The sequence below is a fragment of the Falco peregrinus genome, chromosome 5, assembly GCF_023634155.1.
Source record: "Falco peregrinus isolate bFalPer1 chromosome 5, bFalPer1.pri, whole genome shotgun sequence".
Lineage (NCBI taxonomy): Eukaryota > Metazoa > Chordata > Aves > Falconiformes > Falconidae > Falco > Falco peregrinus.
The window spans coordinates 24,847,056-24,864,783 of NC_073725.1; the positions used below are offsets into that span (position 1 = coordinate 24,847,056).

Below are 17,728 nucleotides of genomic sequence, written 5' to 3' on the forward strand. Positions count from 1 at the left end.
TGTTCGCGTGTATGAAGCAGTTCCTTTAATCTTGGCTCATGCTACGCTCTTTCATATGTCTCTAGATCTTATTACAAGAGGAGAGAAAATCAATTGGTTAAATGTGTTCTGAACACCATGCTTGTCATATCACTCATTTGTTTGCAAAGATGGAAAGCTCAGTTCATCCAGAATGTCACCTAAAGAATTTCCATCAGTGCCGTTTGGTTACAGAAACTGATGGATTAACCTTTCCCCTCTGAAATTGGTGATCAATGAGTTTCAATGTAGAAATATTCCAATGGGAAAGCACTTCTCCTTCTTCCAGTTAAACAACATTAAATGTCTATTAAAGCCCATTATGCATGTTAATACCTGTCATCACTTCATTACTTCACCATATTTCCCAGACTACAGTGACTTGGGAGGAAATTACACTGCCATCTAAGGACCTATTCTGTGGGTAGTGCCAAACCATTCTTTGTGTCACACTCGAGAAATAAATGGTGTGGAACTAAATCTTCACACACAGGAATATGAGACTCTCCTGTAAACATTTGCCAATAATTTAAAATCATAAAAAAAAACCAAAAAAAACCCAACCAAAACCAAAAAGAAGAAGTAGTGTATTAATTGATCTTCTTTTTCTTAAAAAAAAACCCCAAACAGCTAAACAACCACAGTTCAAAAGAGACATACAAATTTAAAACATTAGGTCTTCAAAGAGAGGGGTTCAAGCACAATACCTTTTAAAAATCAAGGCTTCTAATGTCATATGGGTGGGTTTAATCCGAGTTTACAGTCTGGAGTCTTAATTGCTGTTGCTGTTAAGTGCATTAACTGAAAATACTGCCATACAAAAAGAGCTAAAATAATTTCAACCATTTTAAATAATAATTCTACAGAAAGTCTGTGTTCATTAATCTGACTATACATTTTGTCTGTTTGACTACAATCCATAAAGAGACAGCTTCAATGTGATTACATTACTATTATTCCTGGTGAGAACTTTGCATTACAATAGTTTGCCCATTTAGGACAGAATATCATTAAGAATACCCTGGGAGAATTTTACTGGTCTTTGCGGAACTCTCTTTTCATTTTGTATTGTATTCTTTTTAATAAAGGGAGGCAGAAATGTAGTGAAAACAGTAATTGTTCACAGCAAGAGTTAGGGAGAAATCTGTAATAATATTCAGTTATTGCAGCTCTAGAGTCCCTGCTAGTGTTCCTGTAAGCAACCATGGATGATTACTGCATGACTTAGCTAAGGTAGCCACTACGGATGATTGATAGGGCATTAATCAAAAGATGCATATCAGGCTCAGAATTTGTTCACAAGCTTTCTTCTAATAGCTGATTTCATGTTCACTGAGCTCTATGCCAGTTTGTTCAATTTATTCTTCAGCGCACAAGCCATTCATCAAAGAACACAATGATTTAACACCCCTTTTCCTTTTTAGCGAACAAACATTCCTAAGTGTAACTACTCCGGTCTGTTCATTAAAAAACATACAATTACAATGTCATACATAAGGCTGAAACAATGCCTCCTTACTATACGCCAGCATTTATTGCTTCCATATATACACTGTGAGTTCTTCTCGTACACTTCAAACACTAGTTGGCACCATCCTGAAGATGCTATCAAATTCATCAAGACCAACAAATGCAGCACAGAAACAATTTGGATGAAGTACTTTAGTCCACTGTGAGTGGTTAATGCCTAGGACATCCTCACCCTTCAGCTGAATCAGTTTAAAAGGAAAAAAAAATAATTGACTGATTTCATTGGGAGCTCCAAGCACATAGCACCCTTGGAAATACATGTTGGGGTTTTTCCTTTCTAGATGTTTAAGCCTGCAGAAAAATACCTAGCTTTGTGAGTCCAGGCTCAAAAATGGTAATATTCTTCAAATCCTACATGCTAAAAAGACAAACTTACGATTCAGCCACAAGACGTGACTGACTTAAGATCTCAGCTCAGAGATGCAGAACCTGCCCCTCACTGCTCTGTGACTACAGTTACATGAGCACCTGAATCTAACATTAACTTTTTTAATCTATCTAAAGCAAGAGCACAGGAGATCCCTCCCAAACACTTCAGAAGGGGCAGGAAGGAACAGATGTGATCTGAATATATTTTTATCTCAATAGGAGGCTGTTACAGTGACGCTGACAAGAGACCCAGCAACTTGGATGCTGAAGAGGAACATCTGGCCCCAAACAGGCAAGACTGCAGGAGCACCAAGACGTATACATACAACTTGCCCTTCATGTAGCCCACTCATATTTTCTACGGTTTGGCAATATTCTCCGCTCAGTCTCTCCAAAGATGGGAAAAGACTGCTATGTCAATAGGGTATTTTTGGTCAAGCACCCCTCCTTCAAGTTCTCTGCCCCATGCAGAGGAACACAAAAAGTGATGATGCCTCCCCAACGGTAAAGTACCTTTCTCATAACAGGACAAAAGCAGCTCTGCTTCAACAAATACAGAAGCTAGTTTCACTGGCCTGCAGTGACATGCCTCACACCAGTACAGTGCAAGTGCTCAAACGTTAAGAGATTCACTATTCCCACCTCTATATAAATAAAAATTGCTTCCATCAAGAGGACAGGTTTTACCTCACAGGGTTGTCCTCTTCATCTGCATCTGCTTTAACACCACATGAGCCTCCAGAAGAAGGATGCTAAGTCAGGCATCGACAACTTCTGTCCAACTTGCAAGCAAGTACCCTTCTGGGGTACAGCAGAGGAGGCAGACATCATCTTAGCTAGTGGCTCTTACTGGAAAACAACACCACCACCACCAGCAGATGCATTAAGACACAGCTGGACAGATGGGCTAAGGGAAGGAGGAATCCTTATTTCTTTAGTATCTTTTGCCCTGTGCTCAGCAGCAATGGTTGAGTCTGAGGCACTAGGATTTTCTGATGGAGCCTGGCAACCTGCAAATCACACCCTCTACCTCCAGAATCAAACATCTCAGACTGAAGTGAAGATGAGATCGTGAGGGAGCAGAGGAATAGCTAGCACAGCTCAGGGGAGTACTCAAAAATGGTTCAGCCACCAGGGTGATTTTTTAAATCGCTCAGAGCACTGCCTTCAAATAATTATCTCCAGCTGTTTCTGGAGAGCTCTCCATAAGGCAAGATGACCTGCCCAGGTTTGACGTCACTCACATGCAAGATGTTGTCACAGAGTAGCCTGGACAATTTTTCTGATCTGAAAAGATCAGAAGGATGTGAAGAGAAGAGAAGGTGGCAGGTCTTTCTCTGCTTTTCAGAAACCATTCAGGCTGCTCGACAATAAAGTTGATGATGTGGGACAAAATGAAGAAAAAAATATCAAAGCTTACAACACTGCTGGCACCGAGCGCTCTGTTGGGAAGGGGACACCTGTATTCCTGCCCTCCTTCTCAAAGTTTTTAACACACTTTGTTCAGTAATTCTTTAATACGGGATGTGTGAAGAATCCCGGTAACCCAGACAGCTCTTGGACCCCATGGGATCTCCCTGCCTTGATGGGCAGCTCTATGCCCTCCTGCTGGCCCCACCAAGCTAACGTTGCTTTCTAGCCAGGAGGCCAGCATCAGCAGGAAGGGTGGGCAGCAGCACCACCTGGCCTTGCCCAGCCCATGCAGCCATGCCTGCTCAGAAATGTTGATCAAGATGGCACTGGTGTCCCTCAGTAACTGCCTAAAAATCATGCTGTAAAGAGCCATGCAGTAAAGAGGCGGAAACAAGACCTGAAAGTAATCACTTTGAGTGTCCAGAACTACTAAAACCAACAACCAGCTTTTTTTAAAAGCAATGAGTGGTTTCAGAGGCCTTAACTTGCAGCACATTTCTTTCAAGATACCTTAAAGAGGCTTCATTTCAGAGAAGGGGTGCTCAACACTTCCAAAATCCAGATGCCAGAAGAATGCAAGATGCCTGCCTCAACCGTTCACATTTTCCAAAACACCAGTCACTTGCAAAAAAATCTGGATTCACAGAAGTGTGAATTATTAATCTTTTTCTTCCATACACCTACTGAGAAATGAAAACCTACACCACTGTAGGGAATCTGATTTGTATTTCCTTTACAGAGGTTTTTCTTTAAACAAAGTAGAAAAGGGAAAAAACAAAAAGATGAATGCATATAAGACCACTAATAAACTACATGCAAGTTATCTTTTTAGTTGTTGAGTTTTATAGGGAATAAGGGTTAGAAAAAACGTATAATACTTCTGCTTAAGCAATCAATAACTCATATACACTGACAGAAAAGCCCATCAGTGATATAATTCATTTTTTCCATACTGTGGGTTTCTGTGTCTGTCAGTCTGTCTCTCTCTTCTCTCTGCAAAGTCTCAAACTCCCTTCACTGGAGGTAAAGCAGGGCAGTGAACTACATTGCAATTACATGAGCACATCAAATTTTAAGGAACAGACTTCAAGAAGAAGAAAAACAGACATTATAATCAAAACCAAACTTTGTGGCTACTTTGTGGCTGTCCTACTAACAAGGTCATCCAGTTTCTGGTCACAGCTGTGGAATTTACTGCAAAACAGCTGTGAATTCACCAGGAAAAATTCCTTCTCTCCTATACATTGAATAGGTGTGCATAAGGAGGCAGGCTGACACAAAATGGCAGAGGATATGCCAATTTTGTGAGTACTGTGAGGACAGTTTCATTATATCACAATAGTTTTCTTGTCTTCACAAAACGTGTGAAGATACCTTCCTTGTATCACAAAACATATGCAGTTCTGCAAGATCTCACACACGTACGTCTTGCAAAAGTAGTCCAGTGCTTTCCCTTTTCTGGTTCTGCTTTGCAACATTTTTTGAAAAGAGCTTTTCAAGCGTGTAAACTAGGGGGCATGCAATGAAAGCCACAGGTGAATAAAAAGCATTGGTGAACTTCTGGAACAGCTGCCCCAGGGGGCAGACATAGCCAGCAGGTTCAAATGGGACTAGCAAAGTCCAAAGACAACATAAAGAAATACTAAAAGGAACAAGTGAGAGCATATGCTTTGGGATCGCTAACATAATTATTATTGATGTTAGGAGAGAACAGAGAGAATGAAAGTCAGAAAGCAGGCAGGTTCGTATGTGTCTTGAATAGTCAGCTGTTTGCACCATCAGAGACAGACTGTGTAACTAGATAGTATCTAGCACCTCTAGTTTGATCCAGTGGGACATTTCCTATGTTTTAAAATCTTCTTTCTTTTTTTAAATTTCAAAAGGATGGATTTGTTGCTTTGGGATATCTTTATCTATTCATATAGAACCACATTATGTTTACCACATTAAAGTTTCCTTTCCTATCCCCTATCCCAAATCTTTCCTGCAGCAATTCAAGATCAGCACTTTGTTATTCTAGCCAATACTCATCATGCATCTTCCCCTTTGCAGTCTCTTCTTTCTTTTCTCTTTTGCATACTTGAAATTATTACTATACCCTCTTCCTGTCTAGTTTTCTCATCTTTAATCTGGACAAAATAGGTCAAATCTATTTTAACTCATCAAACATAATTTTTTAGACCTCTGATCATTTTCCCTGCTCTTCCTGGTAGTCCCCCCCAACTGTCTAACATTGTTCTTGAAATAAAATGTACAGAAGTGGTGGCAGTACAGAGGCATGTGTCATAGTGAGGCACACTGGCTCCATCAACACTACAATGCAGGAGAAGGCTTCAGTCCCAGTGCTCGCTCCATGAAGGAGGGTGTATCCTGCACTGCAAGGGGGCACACGGGCCCTTCCCAACTTGTGGAAAAGCCTTGGGACTCCCAGATCCCTCCGTAGCCTCCATCATCTGTTTTGCCATCAGCGACTGATACTAGGCAGACCAAATGATCCAAGTCCCTCCAAAATGTTCATGAAGCTAGAGGTAATTTTTAGGTGGACCGGCTTAATGTTCAATAAAGCTGATCACCAGGTATTAGGATAACACCATGGCTTCTCCTAGCTCATGCTCAAGTAGGTACAGATGTCACTACTTTGTCTTACTGTCCCTCAAGAGCTGCATGAAGCCTGTGGGCAAGAGAACTGAAAAACCAAGGTGCAGAAATCCACTAATAAATGTTGGGTGAATACCTGGACTCACTGAATTCAATGGAGTTTTTATCCCTTCCTTACACTAGGCCAGGATTTCACCTTCAGGTTTTGGTCTGTATTTCCAAAGTCCTTATTTATTGTTTAGGAATGTTGTTAAGGGGCAAAACAAGCACCTTTCCCATTTTAAAAACACACCCAGCTACTCTTCAGGAAAGCACCCCTAATAACTCTTCAATACTTCTGAAGAGGGACTGACTTCAGCAAGTCCTTAAGTGCTGTCCTAAAACCTGGGCCCTACAGACATTGCAGTCTTAACTGAATTGAGTCATAACCCAAGTCATAATTAAGTCAATAGTGATCAAATATTGCTTTTCACATGCTCAGATTCTCTTTTTGTATGAGGAGTAATGTAGGAAACAGCTTCATTCACTCCACTGTCATGCAAGAGCAACTGTCCAAACCACGGGACGTATGTAAGGGTGGCTGGGAGTTGAGCTGCTGGTGCTGAGGGGGTCTGCATAAGCTGACTTCATACGCAGAAGCTCATGTACATATTTTGATGGAACTATGCATGTGTGTAATATGCAGCCAGGAATACTTCACAGTCAGACGCAGAAAGCTGCGGACAGTCAGCAGGACAGACTCACAGTCTGACCTTAATGGAGATGCAGAAGAGAAAAAGCCAAGGAGTTCTTTTGGACAAGACCTAGAAGAGAAGAAGCAGCCAGGAACACTGCATAAGAAAATTGTCTCCTGTTGTTTGAGTTGGCAGAAACAGGAATTTGTATATGTTCTTTGTAAACAAACAAGAGCAAGTAAGAAGTTTCCAACTCTGTCACATACTTCCCCTCTTGATGGAAACAACCTGCAAGAGTGACTGTTGACAAATTGCTCAGGTCACAGTGGTGACAATGCATTCAGCAGACTTGTGGCCCTGAAGAGATCTGCAAAATTCTTGCCGCCTCAAGTATCTTAGCCGCAAAAATAAAACCAAATGGTGCTACAGGAAGGGAGACTTTAAAAACACACTTCTGTTTGGAGTATTTTACCTTTTTTCAGTAAAACAAACAAAGAGTTTTGTTTTAAATCCTGTTCTTGTCCCTCTACTTTCTAACTGACAACAGTGAGCTTTCAGTAGGCAATGCAGACAAGCCATTAGCTGATTTTACAGCTTGTCACTTAAGTAGAGAGGAAAACAGTATCAAACTGTGACTATGAAACCAGACACGTGGCGTGATCTTAACGGCAGGTATGAGACTTGAAATCCTTTGAAATGATTCTTCAAAACTGACTAGGTTCACAAATATCCCTCTGCATCTGTAATGTTGACACGTTTCATTAAAAATCACTAACATAGAGACAAGTCATCTAACTGAATTTGTAAAAAGATGTATCCTGCATCTAATACAGTATAGCATATATTACACTTTTTTTTCCCAGTTTTCATCAGATAACAGTCATCATTTTACAACTGTATTTAACTTACATACATACATCGTTGCCTCTTTTTTTCACTTTCCTATTACCAGTTTAAAATTAACAGACTGTGGTTTGCACTTTCTCTTCAGCTTACCACATTATCTATTCTGTTTTATCTGCTAGGCTAGGTGAAAATTTTCTTCATGAATATATTGCCATATACCGGAGTAAAATGGAATAGTTTCACTGAGAGCAACACAGCCACACTGATTAACCTTATGTGCTCAGACAGCATTGACAGCTTTGTCCTTTTTGCTGGAATACTGCTGTTCAGTAATCCTCAGGACCCTAACTGGACTTTGTATTAACAGTACCTCGCATAATTCATCTGTGCTCCACCCCCCCACCCATGCAAGCTCACAATTCTTCTGGCAAACATAATTTTGAATTAAATTAATGGGTAAGTATTTTTTGGTTTCTAAAACTGGTATCATTGATTACATGGAAAGTGCTAATTAATACTTGCTTTTAGGGTCTCAAAATGAAATAATTAAGTGTTAAACTTTAGCGTACCTCTCTTAGCTTCAGAACTTTCCTGGAATTAATATTGCACTGGGTCCAATTACTTTAAACTCTTCAAGTAACACTAAACCAATCTGTAGCAAGTTGCTTCAAACTGACATTTAATTACAAGATCTGTGACACATACATTTACAGGCATACACAAATCACACTTGTATATAGGTGTATATGTACATGTAAATGTGCATGCAGCACATGCCTGCATAGTCTGTATTCTTTATGTAGCTTGACTTCTTACCTTATACACTTTCTGAAGGCAGAAATCTTGCTGTCTTGTTGTGCTGAAAAACATTCATCGCCTTCTAATGCAAGATGCAGGTGATCCCCAAAACAACCTCCCTGAATGACCCCATCCTATAATCTATATGAGCTTTCTATAAGAGGCTGGCTGCAGAATTATATTTCCACAGAGCCTGAAATAGATGTAACTTTCTGTAATACTGACGAATTTCATTTTTATTCACTTTGTAGCACTTCTCTGCCATTCACACTTCTTGAAAGAGAGCATAAAATGAAGCTATTATGGCATGATAGAGCATTATATTCCCTTCTTTAGATTAACCATGCACAGTACAAGACCATGGAGAATAAAGTCCTGAGCTGCACATATGTGACGTGTCTACTTATAATAGGACCTTTTTCAGTGGGGTTACACCTGGGCTGACTTTGACTCAGTCTGAACTGCAACTAAGCCTTAATTTACAACAAATTTCATGCAGTTATCTAGAGACTAGAAAAGTTTTCACTCAGCTTTGCACCTTCTTTAGGCAGATCCCAATAAGGGTGATAACAAAACAGCAAAACACCCGTAATAAACTTACATGTTACCTACTTAATTAATACAGCTCACTTAATTAACATACTTTTTATCATATACAACCTGTCATAAGGAGCTTCTTGCAAAATATTGTTGAATATATTGTGTTCTACCTGTTCTACCCTAAACACGTACCTTTTAAGATTCATTTCATTAAGCAGCATTTGTGTCCTTTTACACAAACTTAAATATATAAACATAAAAACTTTTAACAGTCTAAAACAAAAATCAAAGGTAAGAATTGAGCAGTTGGTTTTCAGTAAAAGTTAGATGCAAGTTCTCAAGATGGGCTCTTCTGGCTTTTAGTGCAATTATCAGCAATCTGTGTATGGAATCAAGCAATGAAAAAATGAAATCTACATATATGACAAAATTATTTTGAGCAGCATGGTGAAGAGCTAAGAGGTTATCTTTAGAGCCATGTATGCTAGATGAATGAGCAATACTGATAACAAGAAGTATATTGATAATGAAGGGGAGTCTGAACTACTCATACACTGGTTCTAAATCAGCTCAGCCAACTCACAAGAAGCACTCGCTTGTCTCAATGCAGAATTCAACAGAGGAATGAAAACTTGATCAATTTGAAGCTATGGCAAAAACACATTAAGACAAATGGAACGGGAAACAGAACACAAAATTATGGTGCCACTTGAATTGCTACTCCTCTTCTGGAATATTATTGTATGTAGTAGAGAGAGACTGTTTCCAACAGTAATGCCTGAAATGACAATGCAAGAACTCTCTAAAGAGCAGACTGAAAACAACCATTTGCCTCAGAAAGGAGATGAATAAAAGGAGACATAATAAGAATATATAAAATATTGAATAAAGAAGGAAGACTGAGAACATGAGGCCTCCCTGTCTTATAACTATGAGACATTCTGTTAAATTCAAAACCTGGATAATTTAAACCTGATAAAAGGATACTCTTTGCTTTTTTTATACAGTGCATAATTAGACTGTTGGGGTCTCTGCTGGAGACGCTTTCACTTTGCTCTGAGATAACCTTATACTTCATTTGTATATCTTAACTCTGTTTTTATTTTTCTCTCTGCTTTTCTCTCCCTTTGCCAAGGGAAACTGGAGAAATTAATACATGGTCACTTGTCTCTAGTTATAAAGCAGTTCAGAAAAGAGGGCACTGACTAATTACACAACAAATGCTCTATACAAGGAGCTTATACAAGGTGAGGAGATCATTGAGAATCCAATACCTGCTTGCAGAAACATGGACTCCAGCCTTCATCCCTGATAATTAATCCACTGCTGCCTGAGCTCACCCTACAAACCCAGCTATCCCTTTATAGTGCCCTTTCTGAAAGCACCCTCACCACCATTCCCTGATGCTCAGCTTCAGATCAGCCTCGAGCAAAGTGGCAGGAGCTAGCACAGCCAGGATCTGGCTGTAATTAACCACACTGTGTTAATTGCTCCTTCCTGTTCTGATGATGTCAGAGAAGCAGGGGCAGAGCCTGGGGAAAAAAAAAAAAAAGAAAGTGCTGCTGTGCTATCAGTTTCTTTCAAACTGCGGAGAAGATCCCAAAGGTCTCCCATGCTCACATGAAACTGAATTTTAACACATTATGAGATGGCTAAGGTGTTACATCTCACAGTTACATCTGCTTAGAAACAAAGAAAATCTCTTGTAGCAGGTGGAACTAGTCCCGACTTAAACACCGACTTAAACACCTTATAGCTGACAGGGAACTTGGCTCATTTTCTGGAAAGTTACTTTGTAGATTTGGTATCTCAGCACTGCTAAGAGACTAGGAAAACACAGAGGTTCAGAATTTCAGATCATATAGAACATGAAGTCCCAATCTCCTGTGTTTATTAAAGACTAGCTAATCTTTTCTAAAGGTTTTGAATTGGTATTCTCAACATCATGGGAAGTGATTACTCCCTCTGTACTCACTCTAGGCCATGCTGCCTCTCAAAAAAAGAAGTGCTACTGAAGTGCAAAGTCTAATAATTGTCACAGGTAGCAAATATAACATTAAGTACATCCTGACAAAAGATTAATAGCAGGGGTGCTGCACTGCAGGATGGAGGCAGGTAACCAAATGAGTAAATGTCAAATGAAGGATTATCCTCATTTGATGCTCTTTCATACGCCTCCATTCTGCATAATCTCTCCCAGCTGAGACCTAAACCAGGTGTTTTCAAATGCACAAAGCAGAAGCTCTACCTGGTGTGCTAAAGGAGATCCACTATTAGCTGTCAGCAGGAGCGACATCTTCTTTTCAAGTACTCTGCCAGTAGTCAGGATACAGCATTACACTGCCAGCTGACAATGACAAAGTGCCCGCCAAGTCGAGCCCTATCTGGATTGTGCTAAACTATTACTATTTATTATCTGAACTGCAGAGTAGTACCTATGTCAAGGACCAGAGCCCTTCTGTGCTTGGCTCTGTAAAACCAGAACCCAAAATGTGGCTCCTTTAATTTGATTTCATCTTCAACATCCCACAGTGCTCATACAGAGGGTCCTATGATGAAAAAATGTGTGAAGCACGGGATGTAATCTTTTAGCCAGAGGATGTACTTTTTTTAGCCAAGGCAAACACTGGTGAGGTCCTGGAGACACTTTCTTAGCACAAGTAGCACCTTTGCAAAAACAAGTTAAAAAAGCATTGACTCTACAAAGTCAAACATACCAGAAGTAAACCTGTCCATCAGCTTTTAGTTAGTTAGTGACCATGCACCCCTTTCCCCCCCTGCTTGATTCATTACTTATTCAGCACACAAGGTGCACAATAGTCTTCAGTGAGAGACCCTCTGGTATTTTATTTTTCCTTGCCCAAAGTATTGCCTATAGGCCTTCCTTCCATTGTATTCAAACCATCAGTGAGTACATAATTACTGGTACACTCCTGAGCTTCTCTACTGTGCTCATCACTGTATGATCACAATCATCACAATAAATGATCACAATAATCACAAAGCATTAATGCTTTCAGCCTCCCTCTGAGGGGAAGGCAAAGGACTCATTTTGCACAGGAACATGAATCAAAGAAAGACGAAGGTAAAAAGTGCTACTCATTGTGGTTGCCCAATTCCAGACATGGAGACCAGATCTCCCGGGTTAGTTAACATGACACTCCACATGAAATGCTCAAAAGAGCTGTCAGTAGCTTCAAGCCATGGCGGAGCAATTCAGCTTTTCCGCAGAATTAAGAGTGGTAGGCTGCGCCTCCAGAAGAGGAACTGTATGAGCCTGGTGGTCACCTCCGACTAATTCAGTTTGCCCAGCATCAGGCTGGGACTGTGTTGCAAGAGCAGCGTCCACCCTCCAGGTAGCAAACCACCCGGTAAAAGGCTCCCTCCTCTTTTACAGCTGCCTGGACAGGTGAGGCAGGGTCCTGCAGCTCTGATTGATCCAGAGAGGATGTTCAGCCTCTGCCCTGGAGCAGGCAGGGGCCCTGCGAAAAAATACAGTGCAACCCTGAAATTAAAGACGGTATGGAAGCACAATCACAAGGGGGCAGTACCTTCATTCTCCTTAATGACCGGCTTCTGCATTCTTTATTTTGCAGCTTTTCCTTTCTCCCAACGCAATCCTACGTTGTGCTATACAAAAACATTTTGTCCCAGTTTGCTTAACCTGGACAGTTGCTGGCCTGACTCCTCTCCCCCCTGAAGATCGCTTTCTGTTTCACAAGGCTGCTATGGCTGGGCAGACAGCACAGCCTCCACAGGCTTCCCAAGGGAGTTCCAGGTTAACCAGAGCTGCAGCTTCAGGGAAAGGTCCTCCTTCCTCTTTGTGGGCCCTGGACTGGAACATGCTGAAGGCTTAGCCTATTTAACACATACTAATAGAAACCTCTTAAGGGCTTATCGCTTCCCTGAATGGGGCAATTTCTCAAGAACAGCAAAGATGATATCTAGAGCATCTAGGCAACATTCCTGGCAAATTTGAGCTGCTCAGTGAAAAGGTAACAACAGGTTTTTTAGTTTCTACAGGAAAGTCTCTTTTTTGCTACCTTCATTCTGATAAATGAGTAACTTCACTGACACTTTTTGGAATACTTAGCATTAGATAAGTATCTGCCATGAAAAATGCTACCAAGTGTAAACTATTTGGACTAAGTTAAGTGATTGGAAACAAGATCTAAAAGTAGAAGGATTGTGTAATGTTAAGTATAGTTAACACTGCTGATGTTGCCTAAAGTACAAATCCTTCCTGTCTCGCAATTCCATCTAGTGGCCTGCTGAACCGTACCATTTTCTTGCAGCAACTCCTATGAGATGTACCTGCAAGTTTCTAGGAGCTGGGATTTTACACTAGAAGAAAAAAAAAAGTCTTTTCTACACGTTGATTAGTGTTGCAGACAGGATATTAAATGGGATGAACCTATGGTTTGGTTCAGTATAGCAGTTCTTGTGCTGATTGCATTATTTACAAGACAGTGAGTTGCAATAAATTAAGTTTTACTGATATTCTTGTTGCTATTTAGTCTTGGAATTTATTAAAGCAATGAAATGTGGGTTGGGTTTAATACTTTACGTCACTATTTTGGTGTAACTTTTATAGACAGGTTCACATGGGAGACATTAAAGGGCATCAACAGAGGTGAGTTGCAAAGCTGGAAAGAGAGCTAGCTCTCTCCCTTTCCCTCATTCCCACCGGGAAGAATGGAGACATATATGAATTTCCAACTTTTCATGTTGAGCAGGCATACTCTTATCAAAAAGAAGAAAAAAATCACTCAAAATCATGTAAAATTTTGGATTATGCGTTCCTGGGAAGTATGACCAGGAAGTGCTGAAAGCTTCGCTCAACCACAGCCTCAGTCACACAAGCCTTGCTTTCTTCAGTGACACCAGTTCACAAGACTCACTGTTCTACTCGTTAGCACCCTTACTCAGTCTCTGCCCATAACTCACTCCAGTTCCACAACTGTCTTGAACAAAACTATTCATCTGACTCTGGCTTTCAGGGGTGGCCCTTAGGTTTGTGATTCTATGTGTCAAAAACATATACCAACCTGTGGACGAGGAGTAAAAGGAGGGAAGACTTACTACAAAGTAGAGACTATGCCAACTTTCATGCACTATTTGCTTTACCAAAGTTACAAGCAATGGAAAAGAAGGTTAGTGTTTTAAGTGCCATCCCATCTTAATGACAGGGGGGATAGTACACCTCCACACAGTACATGTATTTAACAGATGTGGTCCAAAACTGCTGCCAGCTATTGACATAAATCATATTCTACATTATGGAGCTTCGTAATTGGGACCATGGTTACACAGACTGCAGAGTTGTATGGCAGAGCTATGATATCATACCTGTGAAATACTCTACAGCTATGTAAGTACATCAGAGCTATGAAGCAGGACTATTTTAAAAAGTGCTTAAAAAAACCCAGCAGGACTTACAGTAATACCAAATATTTACAGTGCTGTCACCTTCAAAGTCTGGCAAGCTTATGGTTTCTAGCAGACCAGTTGCATGCCCCATTTTCTCCAAGAGTGCAAATCCCCATAGTCAGTTTTTGAAGTTGTGTGTCATTTTTGCTGGAGAGGCCTGTTTGAGCCTTGCCAAAAATGGGTCTTTTAGATCACAATAAATTGCTGTGGGGACTCGCTCTTTACCTCATTGCAAATTGAAGGTGGAAGCTGTTTTTAAGCCAGGGACTAGCAGCAGTCTTTCTTTGAGTGTCAGAAATGCAAAACCAAAATTTTCTGAGACTTTGGAGAAGTGGGGGATTTTTTTTGGAATGCCAAAGGAGCTTCTCTAAGTTAATGTATAGCAATGTCACAAACACAAGAATGTTCTGCGGTTGCATCTCCACTTTTTCTGCTGCTTCTCTTAATTTTCTTCCACTCCCTTTTTTTTTTACATGAACATGAGTTCTTGCTCATGTTCCCTCTCCCTGTGCCCTGTTTACTTCCCTTTCCTACACAGATTCTGCCCACCTCTTCCCTCGCTACTCTGCTCTTCTGTCTCCAGAATACCATTTTTGGCTGTCTTCTTGCACACATATGTGAAGCAGCCAAGTGGAAATGACAACATTTCTAAGGATACTGGATGGTAACAGAGCTTCCTTAGTACCAAAAAAAGTAAGATAATTTAGCCACAGAAAGTCTAATCTTTCAATATATGAACCAAAATATTAAAAAAAAACAAACCACAACTTGGAGATTAACACCATGAAGGTCTAGCCAAACATTTCAATTGATCAGTACCGTGGCTGTGTGCTTTACTCTCTGATGATTGTTATGTAGGAACATTTCACTGTCCATTATATCTATGGCCAGAAGAACCCAAATGACTTAAGTCACAAACCTAGCCTGGAGCTTCTTCTCTGAAAACAAGATTCCTGAGCACACATACACACAGTGTTGCTACTAGTCAGATGAAGTATTACCTGCACTGGACAAATATGCCTGAAAGTCCTTGTGGATACCTTTCTAAGCAAGAAAAAAAGAGTATTTTGAATGTTAAGCTCCAGCAAACATACATTATAGAAACTGCAAAATACACATATTCACAAAGCAGTTATTTAAAGATGTAAGTATACATCCACATTTGCATGTGTCTATGAAACATAAATGAGAATATACAATATAGGTAAAAAATGCTCTTCTTACCTTATTGCACTTGCAGATAAGTGGCCATAAGAACCACTGGCTGAGGAACTGCTACGAGAATTATTGAGAATTGTGACCAAGGAATTTGGAGATGTCCGTATCATGGTCTGAAGGTCAAAGCTGTGATCAGATAGGGGGGATATGGACAACGTACGCTTTCGGCTTGGTCTAGCTGACAATCTCGGACTCGGAAACCTCGCGCCTGTTATGTAAACACAAATAATTATCCACCAAGGTACTTAATCGCATTTATTTGTTATCAGTGATGGGTAGAGGGAGTTGCAAGACACCAACACGCTGTGACAAGCCCACTCTCTCCTCTTGTGATCTACTGGCTACGATTGAGGAAAATTAGGAAGAAAAATTTATCTTCCTATGGCTTACCTCAGGGGAGCTCTGTTTATTAATGTGCAAGCAAAATGATAAATTGCTAAACAAAAGGAAAAGACTTTTATGAGTTATCCCTCTCATTTCTGGTGATTTATGAATCTGATGGCTTCTTAGACATTCACATCATTAATTCAACCATGAGCAATGAGACAGTGGTTCATATCTGGGCTTCCAGCAAACCCAAACCCACATCACTTTAATACATACAGACAAAGCTAAACTTGTAAAATACAGCGTAGAAATGAAGAAGCAGCTTTTCCTTTGTTGACTGTAATTCTGCCTGGTTGATACTGATGCAAAACTAAAAATCAGCACTGAAAAAACACTGTCAAGACCAACTCTATCAGCGCAAGTCAAAACGGACATTCACAACATTAGACTGAGAAACGGTAGGCTTTATTTGCATTTGTCCAGGATCCCATGATATTCTTGTGCTGGGGTGTTCAGGGGCCTACACTTGCCAAATTTCTTTAAAACTAGAGATTAAGCTTTCAAAGCAGCAAAGAGAAGGCAACCATACAGATACCATTTAAATAAATCATATTACATTTCTAAATTTTCAGTGCTGCTCTGAAAATCTCTACCTCTCCTGGTCTATTTTACCATGTCATCCCAATTCTCTGCAGTCCTGATGGGAGATGTATCACCTTAAATTTCTTCCCTTTATTTATTTTCAATCTCAGTTCAGACCAAGGAGAGAATTAGTTTCCCCACTGCGTACTCAACTATTTCCTTTAACAGTACTGCTGCTTTTACCTTTTTAATCCCTTTAACCTGTAGTAAAGGACTGAGTCCTAACAATCCTGACAGCCAGGGTCATGCAGGTCTTGGGTCTGATGCCTACTCTACAGCTACTTCTCCCAGAGTCAGTCCCTGGCATTCTCTGTAACTTGCTAATAATTCAGTTGGCCAGAAACCTCCATTATAGGTCTGCCTTTCCTAATTCTTGCTCACGTTTTGGTGCCCAGGACTGGTTTTGAGTAGGGTATTTCAGCTTATGTGCCTAACATTAACCAGGAGAAAAGCCCAACTGACTCCGATTAGACTTAACTCAAGGACAGAGCTGGATTAGAAGCTGCCATTACATTTTCCTTACACACCTGAGTGGGCTACCTTTCTTTCTGTGCATGCTATCCAAGATTTTCAACTGGTATTAAAAGCTGCCATTTTATTGCTGCTGTGACTGTGGGATCAGATCTCCATCTGTAGCTCTTCTCCTAATCTGTGCTTAGATGTGACTCAATTAGCCAACATGGGCGTTGGTTCTCTTTTTCCTTCACGCTCTGTCTCCACAGTAGGCCTTAGCCCATACTGCTTCTGTCTTTCAATGAATATTCATGCTTTTGACTCATCATTTAAAACTTAGGCATTGCCATTTATTTCTTCCTAAAAACTACTACAAGTTGTTTTACATAATTTGTTTTATCTCTTTTTTAGAAGCTTGCTATTGTACTGTGTCTGCTTGATATTTTATTAGTGCTGTGCTTCATGTCTTTCAAAGGCAGAGATCTTTTATTTGTGCTAAAATAAAAAACCAACAATGATCAGCAGCTATAAGGAGCTGCAACATATTTAATAAGGAAATAAAGATACATGTCATGGTAAAACAAAAACAGTAATACTTTGCACTTACATCTTTCATTCACAACTCTCCTCTGCTGACTGTTCAGCCAGCATGAACACCTCTGAAGTCAGTACTGGCAATGTAATTTGCCTCAGCAGAGGACACATTTCAAGTGCTTTACAGGTGAATAGCCCCTGTTATCCTGGTTTTACAAGGTGATAGCCAAGTACAGGTGTTCCTGGTTAAACAGCAAGTGAAGGGGACAAGGAAGGCCTGCTAGACATTGGCTGACCAGCAAAATGAGATGTTACTCAAGCACTGCTACCACAGTACC

The 17,728-nt window shown here is 40.3% G+C and overlaps 1 protein-coding gene across 2 annotated transcripts in view; it reads right to left on the reverse strand.

Annotated features, from left to right (window-relative positions):
* Positions 1-17,728, reverse strand: part of GLI3 (GLI family zinc finger 3) — a 215,801-nt gene that overhangs the window by 45,056 nt on the left and 153,017 nt on the right. For both annotated transcript variants that reach the window (XM_055806548.1, XM_005232952.4), the window contains exon 7: positions 15,441-15,642. In XM_055806548.1, the coding sequence (XP_055662523.1) occupies positions 15,441-15,642 (202 nt within the window). The remainder of the gene's footprint in view (positions 1-15,440; positions 15,643-17,728) is intronic.